The following is a 17,349-nucleotide window of genomic DNA, read 5'->3' as shown; positions in this document are numbered from 1 at the left end:
GGTGTAGGCAGAATCAAAGGCTTGTGCCTTTGTATCTCCGTCTAACATGGAAGTAAACAATTGATTGGAAACAAGAAGCAAAGAAGAAACAGAAAACCTAAACAAAAGTTGTTTTTTGTGTTCACAAAACAAAAGAGAAGACGAACGAGCTTGACTTCCCAAGGTGTCATATTCTACACTGTCTTTCTGTTATAGATTGCAGTGAATTATCTATTGTTCTATATATTACTTGTAAGTTATTTTATTGCATGTTATGTATTATCATACAGAAACACAATGGCATCCTAGATGTGCTATTAAATAATACATGAAAAGCATTTCATTTTAATGCTAACTACATTGTAATTATTCTGTTTGTTTTATTTTGTTAGTATGTCATGTTAAAGCCCTATATTTGTCAATTATGTGGCGTTAGTACTTACTTTTAATGTGTAGAGGTACAAGCTACAGCCTCTTAAATTCATAATCTCAACTTTTCCATTGATTTACTTCTTCTTCATAACTATATATAATGACTTTTCTTGTTGTTATTTTTGTTATGATGCAATATCCTCTTAAATTTTGCCTGCTCCCACTTGGGCCGAACAGAGAATGAGCTTCTTTTCATTTTTTTTTTTTTCTTCTTCTTTTTTTGCCATCATGAGATGGGGAGTTTGTATTCAGAAGCTGAGTACATGCACATTAAAAATCAATTTAACTGAATTGAGGATGTAGATGTAGTTAGAAATGAAGAAGACATAAAGTTGGCATTGTATGAACACTGTACCACAGAGTTGCAGTCAACACTAGCTTGTTCGCATTAGCCGAACTTGCTGTGCCACTGTTGCCTGGTTATCAGCTCCACGGCATCACAAACAGCAGCTCGCTGTCCTGATAGCCGTCGCATTGAAGCTTTGTCACACTTTCTCCTTCATTTTGTCGTCTTCGCAACGTTCGCAAAGGACCGGGGGCCGTGTCAGACGCAGGTGATAAGTCCGTCCGTAGCGTTGTGCTCGGACCGCGACGTACCTTTGTACCACTCGCGTTTTAATTCTGGGCGAAAACCTCGGAATCAATATTTTGTCACCTTTTCGCTGCGTTACGTTCGTGGTGTGTGTGAAAATACGTATATCCTATTGTTGAGCGACTTTATGATCAGCTGCATACATACATTACCATGTACAACATCTTTTGAATAAAGTTAGAAATTGGCAGGGTTTTTTAGTAGTCTTGGCAGACGGCGAAAACTCTTGACTCAATTCGGTCCAAAACTTCCACGTCATAGCTCAGAACGTTAGTTTTGTCCTCTTTGAATAAATTTCAGTGGTAATTGTGTTTTTAAAAAGAACTAGTACTATTTATCAGGGGTATTTCAGTTGGGCGAATATGTGAATTTGGACATGAATAGTGATAATTTCAGTATTTTTTACACCTTTAACTCTGCGCAGTATCACTTGGGCTGACAGATGCTTTTAATATAATTCATTGTTGATGGGAGCTTTTAATGTGTGTCCATGGAGACTGGCTGTTGGCTGCACTCACTAGGTAGCAGTGATTCAGTACTGGGAGAGTTTGGCTGTCAGATCAGAGTGAAAAGGGAAAATAATAGAATGATTCTGCCAAATTAGATATCAAACATTATCATATACTGCATAGTAAATAATAGCTTAGGCAACAAGGGAAGAAAAATATCAATTCGATGAAAGACTAAAAGTTATTGGTGTTATTATTGTGCTGCACACACATGTATGACATAACTCTCGCAAACACAGCGGCACCAAGTAACGGTACCAATAAAAGGCCCATGCCGCGTCTTGCAATGTGTCTCACTTGTCTTCGGGAGCGAGCAGTTTTGCAGCCAGGCAGAGGAGAAACGGAAGACGATCCTCATCACCAATTCAGTGTCATTTAAGGACACCGCTGAGCCATTCTTTGAGAAACTGGGGCAATTTTGTTTTTTCACACACTCGATACGAGGCAGGGTTTGTTTTTTTTTGTTTTTTGTTCGCTCTTGTTAACGCGGCGGATGAATCCCTTTTAAAGCAGTGCGTGTCAGCAGCACAAGGGGGCCAGAGGTGGACCGGGGTGATCCGAGGTGAAACGTAAACAAGGCTCGTCAAGAAAGATTAGCGTCCAATGAGCAGCGCGGCCCCATGGTACCAACCGAAGCTGGGATGGCGGCGCCTTGAGATTCTTGTGCGCGCGCACACAATGCTCAATACGTTTCTTTACACCAGTTTTTTTTTTTTTTCAAGCTTTTTTGACCCACAACACATTTTTTACATTAAAAAAAATCCCATGGCACACGGCAGACCAAAAATATTAATAAAGTGACACTTTTTAGCCCTAATAATGACATTATAGTCTTAATTTATTCATACTCACTTGGTGTGAAACCTGGGCCTGTTTGGATGCGCACAAAACTGATGTCGTGGGAGGGATTAAGAGAGGAATATAGTCTTACATTTAAAGAGAAGTTTTTTTGGACACCTGACATTATCTCATGGTACATAAATGTGCCGTGGCACAGTGGTTGAAAAACACTGGTTTAGTTTAATGAACAGCAGCGCTATATCTATTTGTACATACAACAAATTTCCAGTTTTACAAAAAAAAAAAATTGAATAGGAAAACAAATATCTGTCTTGATTAAGTACCAAATATTAGGGTTATTTACTAGCATTCCTAAGCAGAACATTTTGCTTTCCAAGTTTAATGGAAATGTAATGTTGTGCTTGATCAAATTTCTGACTTTTTTTTTTTTTTTTTAGAGAAACTGACTTTATTTCAATTGTGAATTCCAAGGGCTTGTGGGTGACTTGCAATTTCTTGCATTTGCAGGTATATAGATGTTGCGTTTTGCATTTTGAAACATGGCATTCAGTGTGGTTACTTGGATCAGTTGGTTCGGGTTTGTCTTTTCTCGTTGTGTGTGTGCACTCCTGCCCCCTAAGTTTTTTGTTTGTCTGTTTGTCACCCCCGTTTATGTCCGATTTTGAGACGACAGACCTTTTAGTTTGGAATAAAAACAACAATGAATGAATGAATTACGTCCTTGTTTGCTGCAACAGTTCCGTGATTTTGATGGTAATATTTGCGCCAACTGAACTGTTTTTCTGACCTTTAACGTGTTTGCCATGTGCCGTTCCTCTGCAGGTCAGTTCGATCTGAAAATGAGTGCAGTAGGGGAAAACCCCCTGGGCCCTGCCACGCCAGAGTCACGCAAGAGAAGGGGATCACCATGCGACACATCGGGGCAAAGGTAAAGACCCGGCTGCCTGCTTGTGTGTTGCCGGTTACATCACGGCTTTGATTATTTTTGTTACTCAATTCTTCAGCCAGAGTTCTGGGGGGGGGGAATTGAACTTAACGTTGCATTTTGAACTTAACCCCAGCCAAACCTTTAAACCTAATCCTCAGCACTAGATTCCTACTCCTGCTAACTGTATTTGTATTCATTTTCAGACCAATCTGCTTCGTACTTTTAGTGACCTGAAACCTTTGATTTACACGTTGGCTGCTTATTGTTTAGCTCTTACTCTTCGGGTTGCGGCGAGCTCGTTCATACTTGTCACAAAGACTGCAAGAACTTTAGATGAAAACGTCAAGTTTACCAGGCAGAGTGGGTGACAGGAGGTCAAGGTTATTACGATAGATTCTGGTCAGTTAAACAGGTTTAAGGATCGGATTTTGGACAGCCTGAAGTGAAAAATATTTTTCATGGTATTGTAATTATAGCTCTTTGTAGTCTTTTTGTCATTGAGTCCAATCAAGTTTTTTCCCGCTTTGTCATACAGAACATGTTCTGAACCTTTGTTCATTTAAAACCATTAAATAATGGCAGTGCTACTTTCACTCTCTTAAGGTGGCAGCTCATACCACCAGCAAAGCCTGAATAAAGATGATAGTGTGTTGTTGTTGTTGTTGTTGTTGTTTTTAAAACGTTGTCTCTGAAAGTGCTAACTGGTCCATGACTCGTCTACTTTAAAATTCTCGTGGTATTTATGACTGAACGTCCCACACGATTACTTTTGTATCAATTGAGTATTGATGCTGTTGGATTACAGTGTTTTTGCTGTTTTAAAATGTTTTGCTTCCTAACTGAAAGATCCATAAGTACATACTGTATATTCTCCTACAATCTCAGTTAATATCTTGGACCATTTTCCTTCATTCATCAAGTGAGATTAAATTTGGATAGAATTATGTAGGTCAGTGTGGATGTTTTCTGCTTTCTTGCCTTGGCGCCATTCTGTATGAATGGTTTTCTTCAAGAAAAAGCTTTGAATTGATTTAAATTTGTTATTATTTTCACAGTGAAAGAGATCATTAATGCATTTAATTCCTGGTCAAAATGTATGTATCAGCTTATATATCTACATTATTAACATCAATATATCTATATCTAGCCATATTTAACTATATGTGGCCATATTTATTTCATACCATTTTGTTTTTCTGCAAAGTTTCTGTTTCCTTCTAAAAGTTCACAATCTATTAAATAAGACCTCCAAACACAACATGTGGATAATGTTAATGGTTTAATAGTCCACATCATCCATTTTTCCCCCAACCAATACTCAGTGTTGTTAGGTGTCTTTTTTCATTATTTATCTTTCAAACAACTTAGCACCAGCAAAGTTCTGTGTTTTTCGAAGCCTTACATTTGCTTATTATAATGTCAAGACAAACGGGTCCACATTAGCCTATAAACCTTGATGATCTGGGGAGGTCCTTTGAGTTCAGTCACATTTGTAAGATGCTGGTACTGTGGTGAAGACGAAGAAGGAAGGAAGGAAAAGTTAAATGCTATTAGCTAGTAGCTAAGCTAAGAAATGCATACCTCTAACTCTCTTCAAGAATAGGCATGCTAAATGTGCCTCTTTTGCCAACTCAGGACCGAGAACCAAACTCTCCTTCACACATTTCTTATTTTATTTCTAATTATCTATGAATTAATACATTGAATATACATTGTCTTCTCCGACATATTTTTGCAATTTGCGCGCCAGTATTCCTGACGGTTCCGTGAGACGCCACTCTGAGGAGGAAGGAGGTACAAAAAGTGTTGTATAAACCTATATTTCAATGTTGTTTGCTGTCAAGAATAGTTATTACATTTTTCTCTTTTACTACTTGTTAAAAAAAAAAGAAAAAAGAAAAGAAAAAGAAAAGATATTGTCTCCACCGTCCAAACATTACGCGCCATTTTCACTTCAAGTGAACTGGTCACGTGACTCTGAACGTCACCGCCCGGCGATGTGTAAATGCGAAAAAGTGTTGTTTCCATTACACTTTTGAGATATCTCTATATCGACACATCTGGGGGAAAACCACCTCATAAATGCGTAATTTGAGAGTGTTTTTTTTTCCCCGAAGTTTAGTTGTTACCAGTTTTTTTATTGCGATATTTAGGTTTTGCACACTTCTACGGGGATAATGGAAACGCAGGGACGCCGGATATCATTGCGCGTTTTTAGCTAGCCGTCGCTGTACGGTAAGCCAACATCTGTTCACGGGGCACCCGTGTCACACAGTTGTGCGCGTGACTGCAAAAACCGTGCCGTGCGTGTCTGCGTGCGGCGAGGGGAAGCCTCTGGACGCCGGAGAGTTTGCGACGGACGGAGTGCTTCCAGTGCGCCGAGTGTGTGTGTGTTTATAAGGGCCCGGTAGCTGATGTAAGAGCCCAGCTAGCAGTTCTCCGGCAACTGCACACAACCGGTGACCTGCTCATTCTCACAGCAGCGTGCATCCCCTCCCCTCCCCTCCTCTCCCCTCCCTCGGCCACCACGCCTGTGTGTTCTGGCTGGCCAACGCGCTGACCTACTTTTGCTGTTGTTGTCTCTCCCTCTCTCTCGCTCTCTCGCTCGCTCGCTCCCTCTCACACTCACATACGCGCACATGCGCTCCTACTTACGTATATACGCATTCCTCTTTTCATGTTTACCACATACCTTGCTGTAGCTCGTCAGGTTGGAAGTATGTTATTGAAGGAGGAAGGAAGGAGGGCAAGGAGAGGTTCAGCATAAAATTTTTGCGCCCCCTCCCCCTACAGCTGGAGGTTCAACGCAGAAGTACTTTGTCATTGTTTTGTAAATTAAATGTTACGATTTTTTTAATTTATTTTTTTTAACAGAAACACTTGGTCATTATTTTGTCAATGAAATTTTTAGATTTTTTTTGAACTTGGTCAGATATGGCAAGTTGAAAGTAAGGTGATTTAAATGACTTGTACCGACTGCTGAGTCACCCTTGTAATGATATTGTTCCCCACTGCAACTGAAATGATTTCCATTTCAAAGGTGATTAGCGATTTGGTGGGATCAATGTGTGCCGGAAATTGCATTTCATTTTGATGAATCCCGGAAAGCCTGAAGTGTCGAGACCAACTCTGCAATAGCGTTTTGTTTTGAGGTTGATATTGAAGCCGCGTCACAAACACAATGTACGAATATCGTTTGGAAATTATTATTGGGTGTCCTATCTGAAATTAATCAAGTAATGAAAGCGCTGTTGAATATTCACGCATTTAAGTCTACACACCACTCGGTCGCTTGAAAAATGAATTTGCCCATTTTGTTTGTTCGTGCTCCTCATCAACTTTTACTCTGTCTGCATATGAAGCAGCCAGGGGCTGTGTGTTCGTAATTTGTATCTTTCAACAACCCCTGTGAACGAATGCTTCCACAAAATTCCTCAGTTGCGCCGTTTAGAATATAAAGTTTCTGGCATCTGAACTTTTTATTCATGTTGTGACCTCACAAGGGACGTTGTGTTCAGAGCAATGCTTCAGAGCCACGATCTGTGGCCACAAGTCATGGCTAGACCGCCTCCTGGCAGGTGCTCAGTTCACTTGGAAGGAACTGGTGAATGGATTTTTCTATCCGATTGTTTCTAAGAAATAATATAATATAATATTTGGCAGACATTTGTTTTGTTGTTGCTTGCAAACAAATGAAAACCCATTTGTTGCTTATTGTTAATAAGACAAAATAGGACAACTAAATTCTTGTAGGTCCTGCACTCTTGTGCTGTGGGTGTGTTGCATCTCGCTGAAGCATCCGGTTCTGAGCTCGGCGGAATAGTGCACGTGGCTAAATGTTGGCGACTGCGATAAAACAAACTGCCCTGACTTCGGATTGATTCTTCGCACAATGCGGTACATCACAAATGTATGGGGTGTTCCAACAACTATTTTCCACCACCGCTTTCAGGCTTAAGGTAGCTTCATTGTCAATTCTGCAATACACGTGACATACAGAGGACTTTGAGAGAGAAACTGCGTTTTAAAGTCCTACCGTAAAGATTTAGTATATAAAAAAAAAAAACTATTAGTCAAATGTAAAAAATACAAGTCAAAATAGAAAGAAGCAGGTTGATCATTGCAAAAGGAAAAAGAAACGGTGTTTGAGCAATCAAGCACTGTCTTTAAAACAATAAATGAATAATATCCCTCCGCCGCTTCGCTCTCTTTCTTTCCCGCAGCGTGGAGAAGCGGAGACGGGAGCTGGAGTGCCGCTACATCGAGGAGCTGGCCGAGCTGCTGTCGTCCAACATTGGGGACATTGCCAGTCTCAGTGTCAAGCCGGACAAGTGCCACATCCTCAAGAGCACCGTGGACCAAATCCAGCAGATGAAGCGGCGAGAGCAGGGTAAAGCCGTCGCGGGTTTTTATAACTATAAAGTCTAGGAATTCCACCGATACGAGGACTGTTGCGTGTTATTGCAAAGGCGTTGGATCCGTGCCGCTCATTTTAAGAGCACGTTGTAAATTCTCCCAAGGAAGCACACGCCATAAGCCTCAATTCATTTTGATGAATGTGTTATTTTTGGGTCTGTTCACAGTGTAGCATCAAGAAAAAAAAAGAGAAAAAAAAAAGACGACAAAGTGCGAACAGATAGTTGACTCCAGAATTTAGACCAGTCTTATTTATTATGGACAAATATTGTTGTTTCTCCACTTTTAAGTTAAAAGACGAGATGTTTTTGGTCCAAGTTTGTATTCTCGTGTGTCGTGGGACATTAAAACACTGGTAATAACAGTCAAAACAAAATGTAATAAACATAAGTATCGTAACGTACACCCGTTCTGCTTATGTGCTGCAGAAGTTGAAATAAGAAAAAATAGTCACGCACCCTTAAAATGTTACACAATCTCATACGATCATGACATTTTTAGAGGAAACAAACAAAAATCATTCTGTTTATTTCAAATGTTGCAGCTGCATCAGACCAGCTTTTTATTTTCAACAATACAAAGTAATAAAAAAAATTCTCGTGCACGCTCAGGATGTGTGATGAGGGCCATTAGTTTGCTGAAAGCATTACGTTTCCATCTGGTCAGAACAGTGCACATGCAGAAATTGCATTTGGGGGACTTGAGCACTTGAAGTGATTCTCAAATGCAATTTAAGCATAGACATGGGGCACCCAAGGAAATCTTTTGCCACTGCTGGTGGAAACAACCATTTAGGGATAATAGGTGGCCAGTAAAATCTAAAAATCATCAAGTCGTTAATTCAATTCAATGGTTTTGACCAGTGTTAAAAAGCAGGGATTTTGAGTTTTCTGATGGATACTCGCCTCGCTTCCAACAGAGAAGGCAGCTCTTCTGTCTTCAGATGATGAGGTGCAGAAGAGCGACATCTCGTCCAGTAGCCAGGGGCTGCTGGAGAAAGAGGCCCTCGGGCCCGTGCTGCTAGAGGTAAAAACAAAACAGAACACACACACACACACACACACACACACACACACACACAAGTCCACACTCTCTGCAACCAGGTTCTGATCTCTTCCCCTTTTCCCCACTCGCCCTTCACATTTAGGCCCTCAACGGTTTCTTCTTCGTCGTCAACCGCGAGGGCCGCATCGTCTTTGTTTCCGAGAACGTGATGAGCTACCTTGGATACAACCAGGAGGAGCTGATGACCTCAAGCGTCTACAGCATCCTTCACGTGGGAGACCATAACGAATTTGTTCGCAATCTGCTGCCCAAAAGCCTGGGTGAGTCGTCTAAATTGCGCTCTTCACAGCTTATATGTTATTGCATTTAGCTTTTTTTTTTTTTTTTTTTCCATTTACATTAAAATGAATCAAGCCATTCCGTACAAATGTATCGATCAAATGCAAAATATCGTCATTCAGATGTAAAAAGAGTTCAACGGCAAACGTCCCAAGAAATGCCACAACCACGTGACGCAGCTACTGGAAAACTAATCTTTCACACTGGCGCCACAGAAAACATCCATTCATCCGTTTTTCCTTTCCATTTATCATTCTCCATTCATTGTCTGGATAATATGATTTTATGAGCCACATAGAAAAATTCCAATCGTTATCTAATTATTTCCCGGAAGCCCCTGCTCGAGTGTGCGACAACGACATGTTGTTTGATGCATCGCACGGGCATGAAATGGATTCAAGAGGAGAAGGAAACGCATGTGTGCTGCGACGGAGCTGCTACAAGTAAATCTTTGATTAGAAATAAGATATTACGTCAGTATTTACATGAAGAATCAGCAGCATGAGTTACCGCAGCCTAGAGTGTGGATCTATTTGATGTCTGGTGCTTTTATCCTGACATCACAGCAGGCATAACATCAAGTAGGAACTCTGGAAATGGGAAATTAGCATGGATGCTGTTTCACTACACTACCACTGTATCATATACATTGTCCCTAAATATATTGTTAAAACCCACTTTTCATTTATTTTATTTATTTATTTTTTCCAGTGTCCAGTGAAAATCATAAGGACAATGGCAATAGTCAGCAGATAGGTTGCAGACTTAAGACTGAAAAGTCCATTAATCAATTTTTTTTTTATCTTAGCCTAAGTTTGCAAGAACAGTTTGCCTCAGGGGGGCCTGTACGCTAGGGCCCTCAATGCAGTTGACAAGAACTTAAAAAAAAAAAAACATTAAGTGAAAAATAATCCAATAACAGGCATATCGTTAGCCTATTAGCATAATTGCCAAAGCCATTTTCTGGCCAAATTGTGATCTTTGCCTAACTTTACCAATGTGCTTGCTAAAAAAAAAAAAGTGTTTTTTTTCTTGTTTTCTGAAAATGTTGAAATTTGACCTAGGCAACTATGCTATTAGTATAACGATATATTTTAAAATGTATATTTTCGCTTCGCTGTCCCCCGTCTCTCCTCTTCTCTCCTCGTGACATGAAAATCCTTTCATGTCACGAGGAGAGCGCACACCACGCATTTGCCCAGCCTACGCGTATTTTACTGCATTTTAATTCAAATTAGGCGTATGACAAATCTGGGTAATTGTAAAGGGAAGATGAAGATGTGAGAGAACTTGTCAGGGTGTAACCGATCCTTTCAAGGAAAGAAATGACAATGCCTATAAAGTCTCAGCCAACCCTCTGAAAGGCCAAGCTGTCGTGCAAGAGGCCACACAACCAAACACTGGCCGCCGTAGTTCCAGCCAATCCAAACAGCTCAACAGCAACGTGGCTCCGCCTCCGCCGCTGGACGGCAGGTAACACTGCATGACCTGTCGCCGGAGCTTGTTTGAATTCCTCCAAATAAAGCCGGCATGGCAAGTGATGGACATTCCGGTGGGCAGCGAAGTATTTCAAACAAGACAAAGTGCACTGTTGGCAACAAAAGGGAATAACAGCAGGGGTGTGGGTGAGCTTCGCGCGAGGCGGGATTGAAAGACTGAAATCATTTGATCCCGTTTTTTAACCACACACGCGCTCGCTGTGATAAAAATCGATGGGGCACAATAGGGAAATACAGCAGTGTATCATCAGCATATACACGAATGCTGGATTTTCTGAATAGTTTGCCGTCTTCTTTTGTGTGTGCAATTCCTTCAGCAAGACGCCGTTTGCTTTGTGTCAAATAAACGGATACCTGGTTTTATAAATGCACATTGCGAACATTTAATAGACTAAAGGCAAATTCCCAGGCTTCTTCATGTCACACACATGAACTGTGCGGTCCTTTACATTCCAGGTTCGAGGTTAAACGTATACAGAGCATTGTCATTTTGTTGCTCGGCAGCCTGCGCAGTTTAAGGGCAGCATGCAGAGAACGAGAGCGTAAAAAAGTACATAAAGCATCAATCATCACATCATTAAAATAGGATTGAATAATTCTTGTTTAACTATATTTTATAAACTAAAATAGCAGCATAGAAATGGTAGACTTTAAAATGAAACGACTAACAGACAGACAGGCCCGTGGCATTGATCAATAGAACCCCAGTTTCCTGCTCGGCCAAGCTGCCCCCTGTCTTTCCTTTTCTTTCTCACCTCCTCCGTCTTTGCTCTCCAATGGCACCGCTACCATGTGGAGACGGTGAGCTGCAGTCTTACATCTGGCCAAGAGGTGTCCATATTGTAAATAATAACAATAACAAGGTTATATAGCCCGGCAACCAGGCGAAAACCCTTCTCCCTGTTACAAATCATATCAGAAATGGAAAGAAGCCAAAAGAAGAGAAGCAACTTGAAATCAATCGCAGGGAAAAGTTGAATCTTTCCTTCAAGCCAGTTTTCCCCCCGTGTGTCCACAGTGAACGGCGTGCCGTGGCCGCAGGAATCCGGCCGGAGGAACAGCCACACCTTCAACTGCCGAATGCTGAAGAGGCCGCCGGACGAGGTGGACTCGGAAAACCCGGAGGCCCGGCAGCAGTACGAGATCATGCAGTGTTTGACCGTGTCCCAACCGCGGAGCGTGCAGGAGGAGGGAGAGGGTGCGTGGAGCACACACGTCTGCGCGCTCTTTCACTTGTTTTCCTACATTACTGAAATTCCCGAATTCTGAATGGAACCCTGACCAAAGCACATTTGGAAATATTTGGTCGATTTAATTTCCAAAAACGTCTTTGGAAATGATTTCGTCCAATTTGCTCTGTGGCAAAGTCAATGAGCTTTTTAGGAGTCTGTGTGTCTTTCTTTTGACTTCTATATTTTTCACATCAATATATACATCATTTTTCATGCTATTTGTAACCTTTGTTCACCAAGACCTAAAAGCTACAGATAGCTAGCTTGAACCACCCTGGACACAATGGGTAACAAGCTGAAATCATTCGGCACCAACCAACACCTGAGGCTAGTAATGAAATTACAGTTTGTTTGCAAATTTTTAATTGAACACCACACACCGCTGCCTTGTTTTGCAGAGGAAAACCTTTTTTCTTTGTTTTCTTTTTTTGCGATTCAACCCTGATTTTTATGATTTCGACAAAACAAGAACGTGGTCTGGCCCTAGCTTAAGCTGCTGTGAGACGGAAACAAGATCGAGCAGAACAGATTCACGCGGCATCCCTGCCAGAATTGTCCGACAAACTTGTCATAATGAAGTGCTTTTGTCTCGCGAGTTATTTTAAGAAAAGCTGTCGTCCTTGCAGACTGTTGACATTTTCCTATCACTAATCTCTTGAATATTTTTTTCCTCTTATCTTTTGCCAGACCTGCAGAGCTGCCTGATATGTATTGCCTGCCGGATACCTCGCGCTCAGCCTTTCAGCACTGAGTCCTTTGTCACGAGACAGGACCCGACAGGTAAAGTCACGTGGAACCGCAACACGAAACAACGCTCACGAGGGAAAGACGTCCTTAATTCTCTGGAATCCTCAATGGATGCGGTTCACTTGCAAAACTCCTGCTCTCGTAATTTTGTGTGTGTGTGTGTGTGTGTGTGTGTGTGTGTGTGTGTGTGTGTGTGTGTGTGTGTGTGTGTGTGTGTGTGTGTGTGTGTGTGTGTGTGTGTAATAACCCGTTCAAAATTGACGAGCTAATGGGGAGGCCACGTGTGGGAGACGGACGTTTTTTTTGGCGTGGATTCAACCCCTTCATTGACGAACAGGGACTTCTGCCCGGAAGAGAGAGAGCAAAACGCATTTGCGCGTTTTTTCGGAGGGCTGTGTAGTTGCCACATGTGGTTAATTAGGGTCCCAGAGCATGAACCAGCGCAGTATTCCAAAAAAAAAAAATTGGAATTCACCGACGGTGATTGCTCACTGTTGTTGCGAGTTCCAGACTTCCGGCTCTACATATTTTTGGTGAAAATGTAAAAACTTATTTGTAAGGCTGAACTTTGAACGTATTTTGTATTTTGCGACCTCTTCACAAATGAGGCCCCGAAGGTGGAATAGCCGATCGGTTCCTTGCGTTGTTTTTAGCGCTTTTAGCACCACTGCTGCTCTTGTATTTATGCATTAAAAAGCTGAATACACCTCTTTTTATTGAACAGTTGAGAAATGATCAAGCCATCCATTTTGTTGCGTTTAGGGCCGCAGTTTAGTTTAGCTTAGGAATTAACTCTAAATACCAACGTTGTGATCTTGAGAAGTTGACAAAATAAGAAAACTAAATTAAACTAAATTCTTGTAGTTTTTGTACTCTCGATATATTGCGAGGGACGTCATCTTGCTGCATCATCCAGTTCTGGCATGTGGGTAAATGTTGGCGACTGCACAAAAAAACTGTGAAAAATTTGGCTACATTTATGATTTTTACATACTATACTACATACTACTACATACTATATATAAAATGTACTGCTCAAAGATAAAAGTGTATACTAGCATGACTATAAAAGTAATTTAGTTTTCCTTCTCTTGGAACAGTTCTTACTTGTACAGTATATAAGAATATACATATAGCAAGGGCCTTGCTCCCAGTTAGCTGCCTTCTTCTAAGGAAGCCTGGTGTGGACAATCCAGCCCACCTGACAGCGCATTTCATATTTTGCTCGTGTCTTCAAAAAAAAACAAAACAAAGAAGGTGGTCAAGATGTTCAGGTTTGGGTTCGCAGGCCACACTGTAGCTCACTGGCAGGCTCAGGAGGGAGAGAGTCAAAGGACACTGCAATCTAAAATGTAACCACTGGATGTCGCCGTTTCTTCTTCAAAATCTCCAAATATTACACGCGTAAACTCCGAAGTGTAAGCTGGGGGAGCGTGAGGGCAGCAGGACGTTGAGCACTCTTGAAAACAAGACGGGAGAACAGCTCTATATTGGTCTGTGTAGTCGGTGCGGCACAGAAAGACGGATCAACCCTCCAGCCCTCCAGCCGGTCGGAATTTCTCCGCGCACGTGGAGTGAAACGTGGAAGTTGCTGTGACCTCCACTAGCGTGGGTTCATTTCTTGTTCTCCGTTCTACCGAGAACTCGTTCTGACAGACTGCGGCCGCGCAACAGTCGGGTCACTGCGTCGCTAAGTGCGTTGCTAAATACGCCGCGATTATCCCGCAGTGTTTTGCCCTATTTTTAAGAACAGTAACTGGAAAACTAAATGTCCGGGAATACAGTTTCTTCTTTCAAGCTTCCCCCTCTGACTTTGTAATCCTACATTGGCATTGTTTCCTATTTTTCACCAGCGCTGAGAATACTCTTTTTAAGCATAAGACAATTGTTGTCTCCTCGTGTAATGATTTCAAAAGTTGCCGACAAATTCACAAACAAGCAAGGTGAAGATTCCTCGTTCATTCAGTCGATAGCGTCACGTCGCTGGTCCATCACATTAGCCATATTTAAAAAGAAAAAGAAAAAAAAACAAAAACGAAGAAGAAGAACTTTTGGTAACCAAGCTACTTTTGCCATCTGGGTCGCATCCTGTCAGCAGGTGGTAATAATAAAATAAGTACATTAATATAAAAGTATATATATATATATATACATATATCTTGTGACAGATACAAGCAGTACTAAGCGTCCTCCCAAATTTAAAAAAGAATAAAGCCCGCCTCATCTCGCCCGTCTGACATGTTTGTTTTACCCGTGGGTCATTATGAGCGCAATGCATGATGGGATATATTGAGTGGATTTTCACACACAGCCTATCAGTAGGACAAAAAGTTAAATGTGAAATTTAACCTTGTAATGTTAAATGTTAATTTAGATGCATCCCTCATACCAGAGCTTGCAGAATAACGTTTGTGCTAGCTCATCTGGTTTATCCTTCATTAACTGAAGACTTGAAGTTGAGTCTTGACCTACAGCCTTTAAAAATGTTGAATCCCGCAACCAGCAGCGGAAGAAAAATCTCTGAATACATTTTAGCAAAAACAAATGATGGGGCATCGTGTGTGACCCTTGATCTCAGGAAGGTTGCTGCAGAAGTTAACACAATGCCGAATGTGTCCGTGTGTCTGTGTGTGTGTGTATGTGGTTGTCCTCCATTCTAGGGAAGATCATCTCCATAGAAACGGGTGCATTGCGAGCGACGGGCCGGCCTGGCTGGGAGGACCTGGTCAGGAAGTGCATCTACGCATTCTTTCAGCCGCAGGGCAAAGAGCCCTCCCACGCCAAGAAGCTGCTGCAGGAGGGTGAGGAGCAAACGTGCTACGTTCACAGACCGCCAGGCGCTCTCGCCGCCAGTAAATGGCAGAGAGAGCCAATATTATTTCTTTAATAAAATGAATTGTACATTTTTTATTGGGGGTGGTAGGAAATGGGACACATATTGAATTTAATTTTTCGGTTTCCAACTTGTAAAAAGCACCTCTGTTGATATTTTTTTTTAAAAATTAAGAAAAATTGTTAAATCATTGATTATTGTCCATATGGTGATTTTCTTTTTTCAAATGTGTGTATATGTATATGTATATGTATATATATGTAAATATATGTGTGTATATATATATATATATATATATATATGTAAATATATCTGTATATCTGTATATATATATATATATGTATATATATATATATATATATATACATATATATACATGTATATATATATATATATATATATATATATATATATATACATGTGTGTGTGTGTGTATATCAGTATGTGTATGTATATATACATATATACATACATACTGTACATATATATATGCATATATATATTTAAAAAAATCTTTCTTTTTTACTCTATCAATATCAGTAATGCCAATGTGATGTGGCAAAGATCAAACATCAACTCATCCCTCCTCTGTCATCATGAAATGTCTTCTTTTTTTTTTTCTTCATCTAGCTGAGCCAATTTGTAATTTGTCCTTCACTGTGAAATATGTGCACATGCGACGCACCACAACAGAGGGGAATTGCGCCGGCATTTAAGCACTCCCGCTCCCAAATGCCCACATTTGAACGCTATAATTAGAAGCCGCGGTCGCTTCATGAGGCATAAATACATGCGGAATCGGAAAAAGACAAACAGAGGACGGGGGCCAAAGTCTAAAAGCCTGCTCTTGTTTTCTCCTTCCTCTTTCGGCCCGCGCGGGCCGCTGTGCACGCGTCGCCCCGACTCTCCCAGTGATGACTCACGGCAGCGCCATCAGCCCGCTGTACCATTTCACGTTGAGTGACGGCACCCCGCTCAGCGCTCAGACCCGCTGCAAGTTCTGCTGTCCCCCGAACCCCGACGTACAGCCCTTCATCATGGGCATCCACACTATTGACAGGTACTGTGGCAAGCAATCTTTTTTCAGTGCTCTATCGCCATCCTTTTAGCACAGTGATAACAAAAAATATTAATAAAACAATCAATTGCTTTTAATCACAAGTGAAAAAATATTTCATTTGCGTGTTTATTTCTTTATAATGTTTTGTTTCTGATTCATCAGATTGACCTCACTGCCTTTTAAATGAAGTCACGATCACAGTTGTGATAAGGAAAAAGCCTTTTGATTTTAAAACGTTAGCTCTCGTAGGGCTGCGTACCAATTCAAATTTTTTGATACAACATCAATCAAAACTTTGGTTTCCATACCAGTTCCAGAATGATACTTTTTATTTGTTACCAGATGTTTCAAAAACATTTTTAACAAACGAAGTAGGTTGCAATTACATCACAAAAATTTCCAGTTTTACTGATGATTCAAATCAGGATTTCCTCCAAATCAAATATGCTGTTTTCCCGTCCTCTGCACAGATGTTGCAGTTTGCTTTATTTGGATCCACCTTAATGATGCGGAGCTATACTTTGAAATCTTTGATATGTTGCTGCTAATTTTTCAATAAAACATAAACAGAAGTTTGTGAGCATTTTTAGTTCACACCTTTATAATATCAAAAATAATCATCAGCCACTTGGATATCAGAATTCCTAGATATTGGATCGGAATTTCGGTCGGAATGTCTTGGAATCAGTTTAGATTGGTCTTAATTGGATACAGTATGTAGTTAGTTTATGGGTTTTGGATTCATGAGGTTGTATTTGCCAACAGAAAACATAACCTCAATAATCCCCATTAAGTACAAACGTCTTAAGAGTATAAACTGTAGGTTACGGACCAATGTCGATGCAGGTGGATACAGTCGTTGCACGCAATTGAAAAAGTTTTAGGGGGAAAGTAACCAAACTACAGTGTTGGGTTAAATATATTTTGCACGCACATTGTTCTAAGTCGGAAAGGCTTATTGGTCGGCAAACAGCTGA

At 40.9% G+C, this 17,349-nt stretch overlaps 1 protein-coding gene across 1 annotated transcript in view; it reads left to right on the top strand.

Annotated features, from left to right (window-relative positions):
* ncoa1 (nuclear receptor coactivator 1) overlaps window positions 1-17,349 on the top strand; it is a 50,636-nt gene that overhangs the window by 20,489 nt on the left and 12,798 nt on the right. The window contains exons 3-10 of the mRNA XM_076037518.1: window positions 3,136-3,241; window positions 7,465-7,631; window positions 8,577-8,683; window positions 8,805-8,982; window positions 11,519-11,698; window positions 12,420-12,512; window positions 15,140-15,280; window positions 16,225-16,372. Coding sequence (XP_075893633.1) covers window positions 3,153-3,241; window positions 7,465-7,631; window positions 8,577-8,683; window positions 8,805-8,982; window positions 11,519-11,698; window positions 12,420-12,512; window positions 15,140-15,280; window positions 16,225-16,372 — 1,103 coding nt within the window. The 5' untranslated portion in view covers window positions 3,136-3,152. The remainder of the gene's footprint in view (window positions 1-3,135; window positions 3,242-7,464; window positions 7,632-8,576; window positions 8,684-8,804; window positions 8,983-11,518; window positions 11,699-12,419; window positions 12,513-15,139; window positions 15,281-16,224; window positions 16,373-17,349) is intronic.

Source organism: Nelusetta ayraudi, unplaced genomic scaffold (genome assembly GCF_046127955.1).
Source record: "Nelusetta ayraudi isolate G7.1 ecotype Tasmania unplaced genomic scaffold, CSIRO-AGI_Nayr_v1 ptg000052l, whole genome shotgun sequence".
In the NCBI taxonomy this organism is placed as follows: Eukaryota; Metazoa; Chordata; class Actinopteri; order Tetraodontiformes; family Monacanthidae; genus Nelusetta; species Nelusetta ayraudi.
This window is presented reverse-complemented; position numbering and strand designations above follow the sequence as displayed.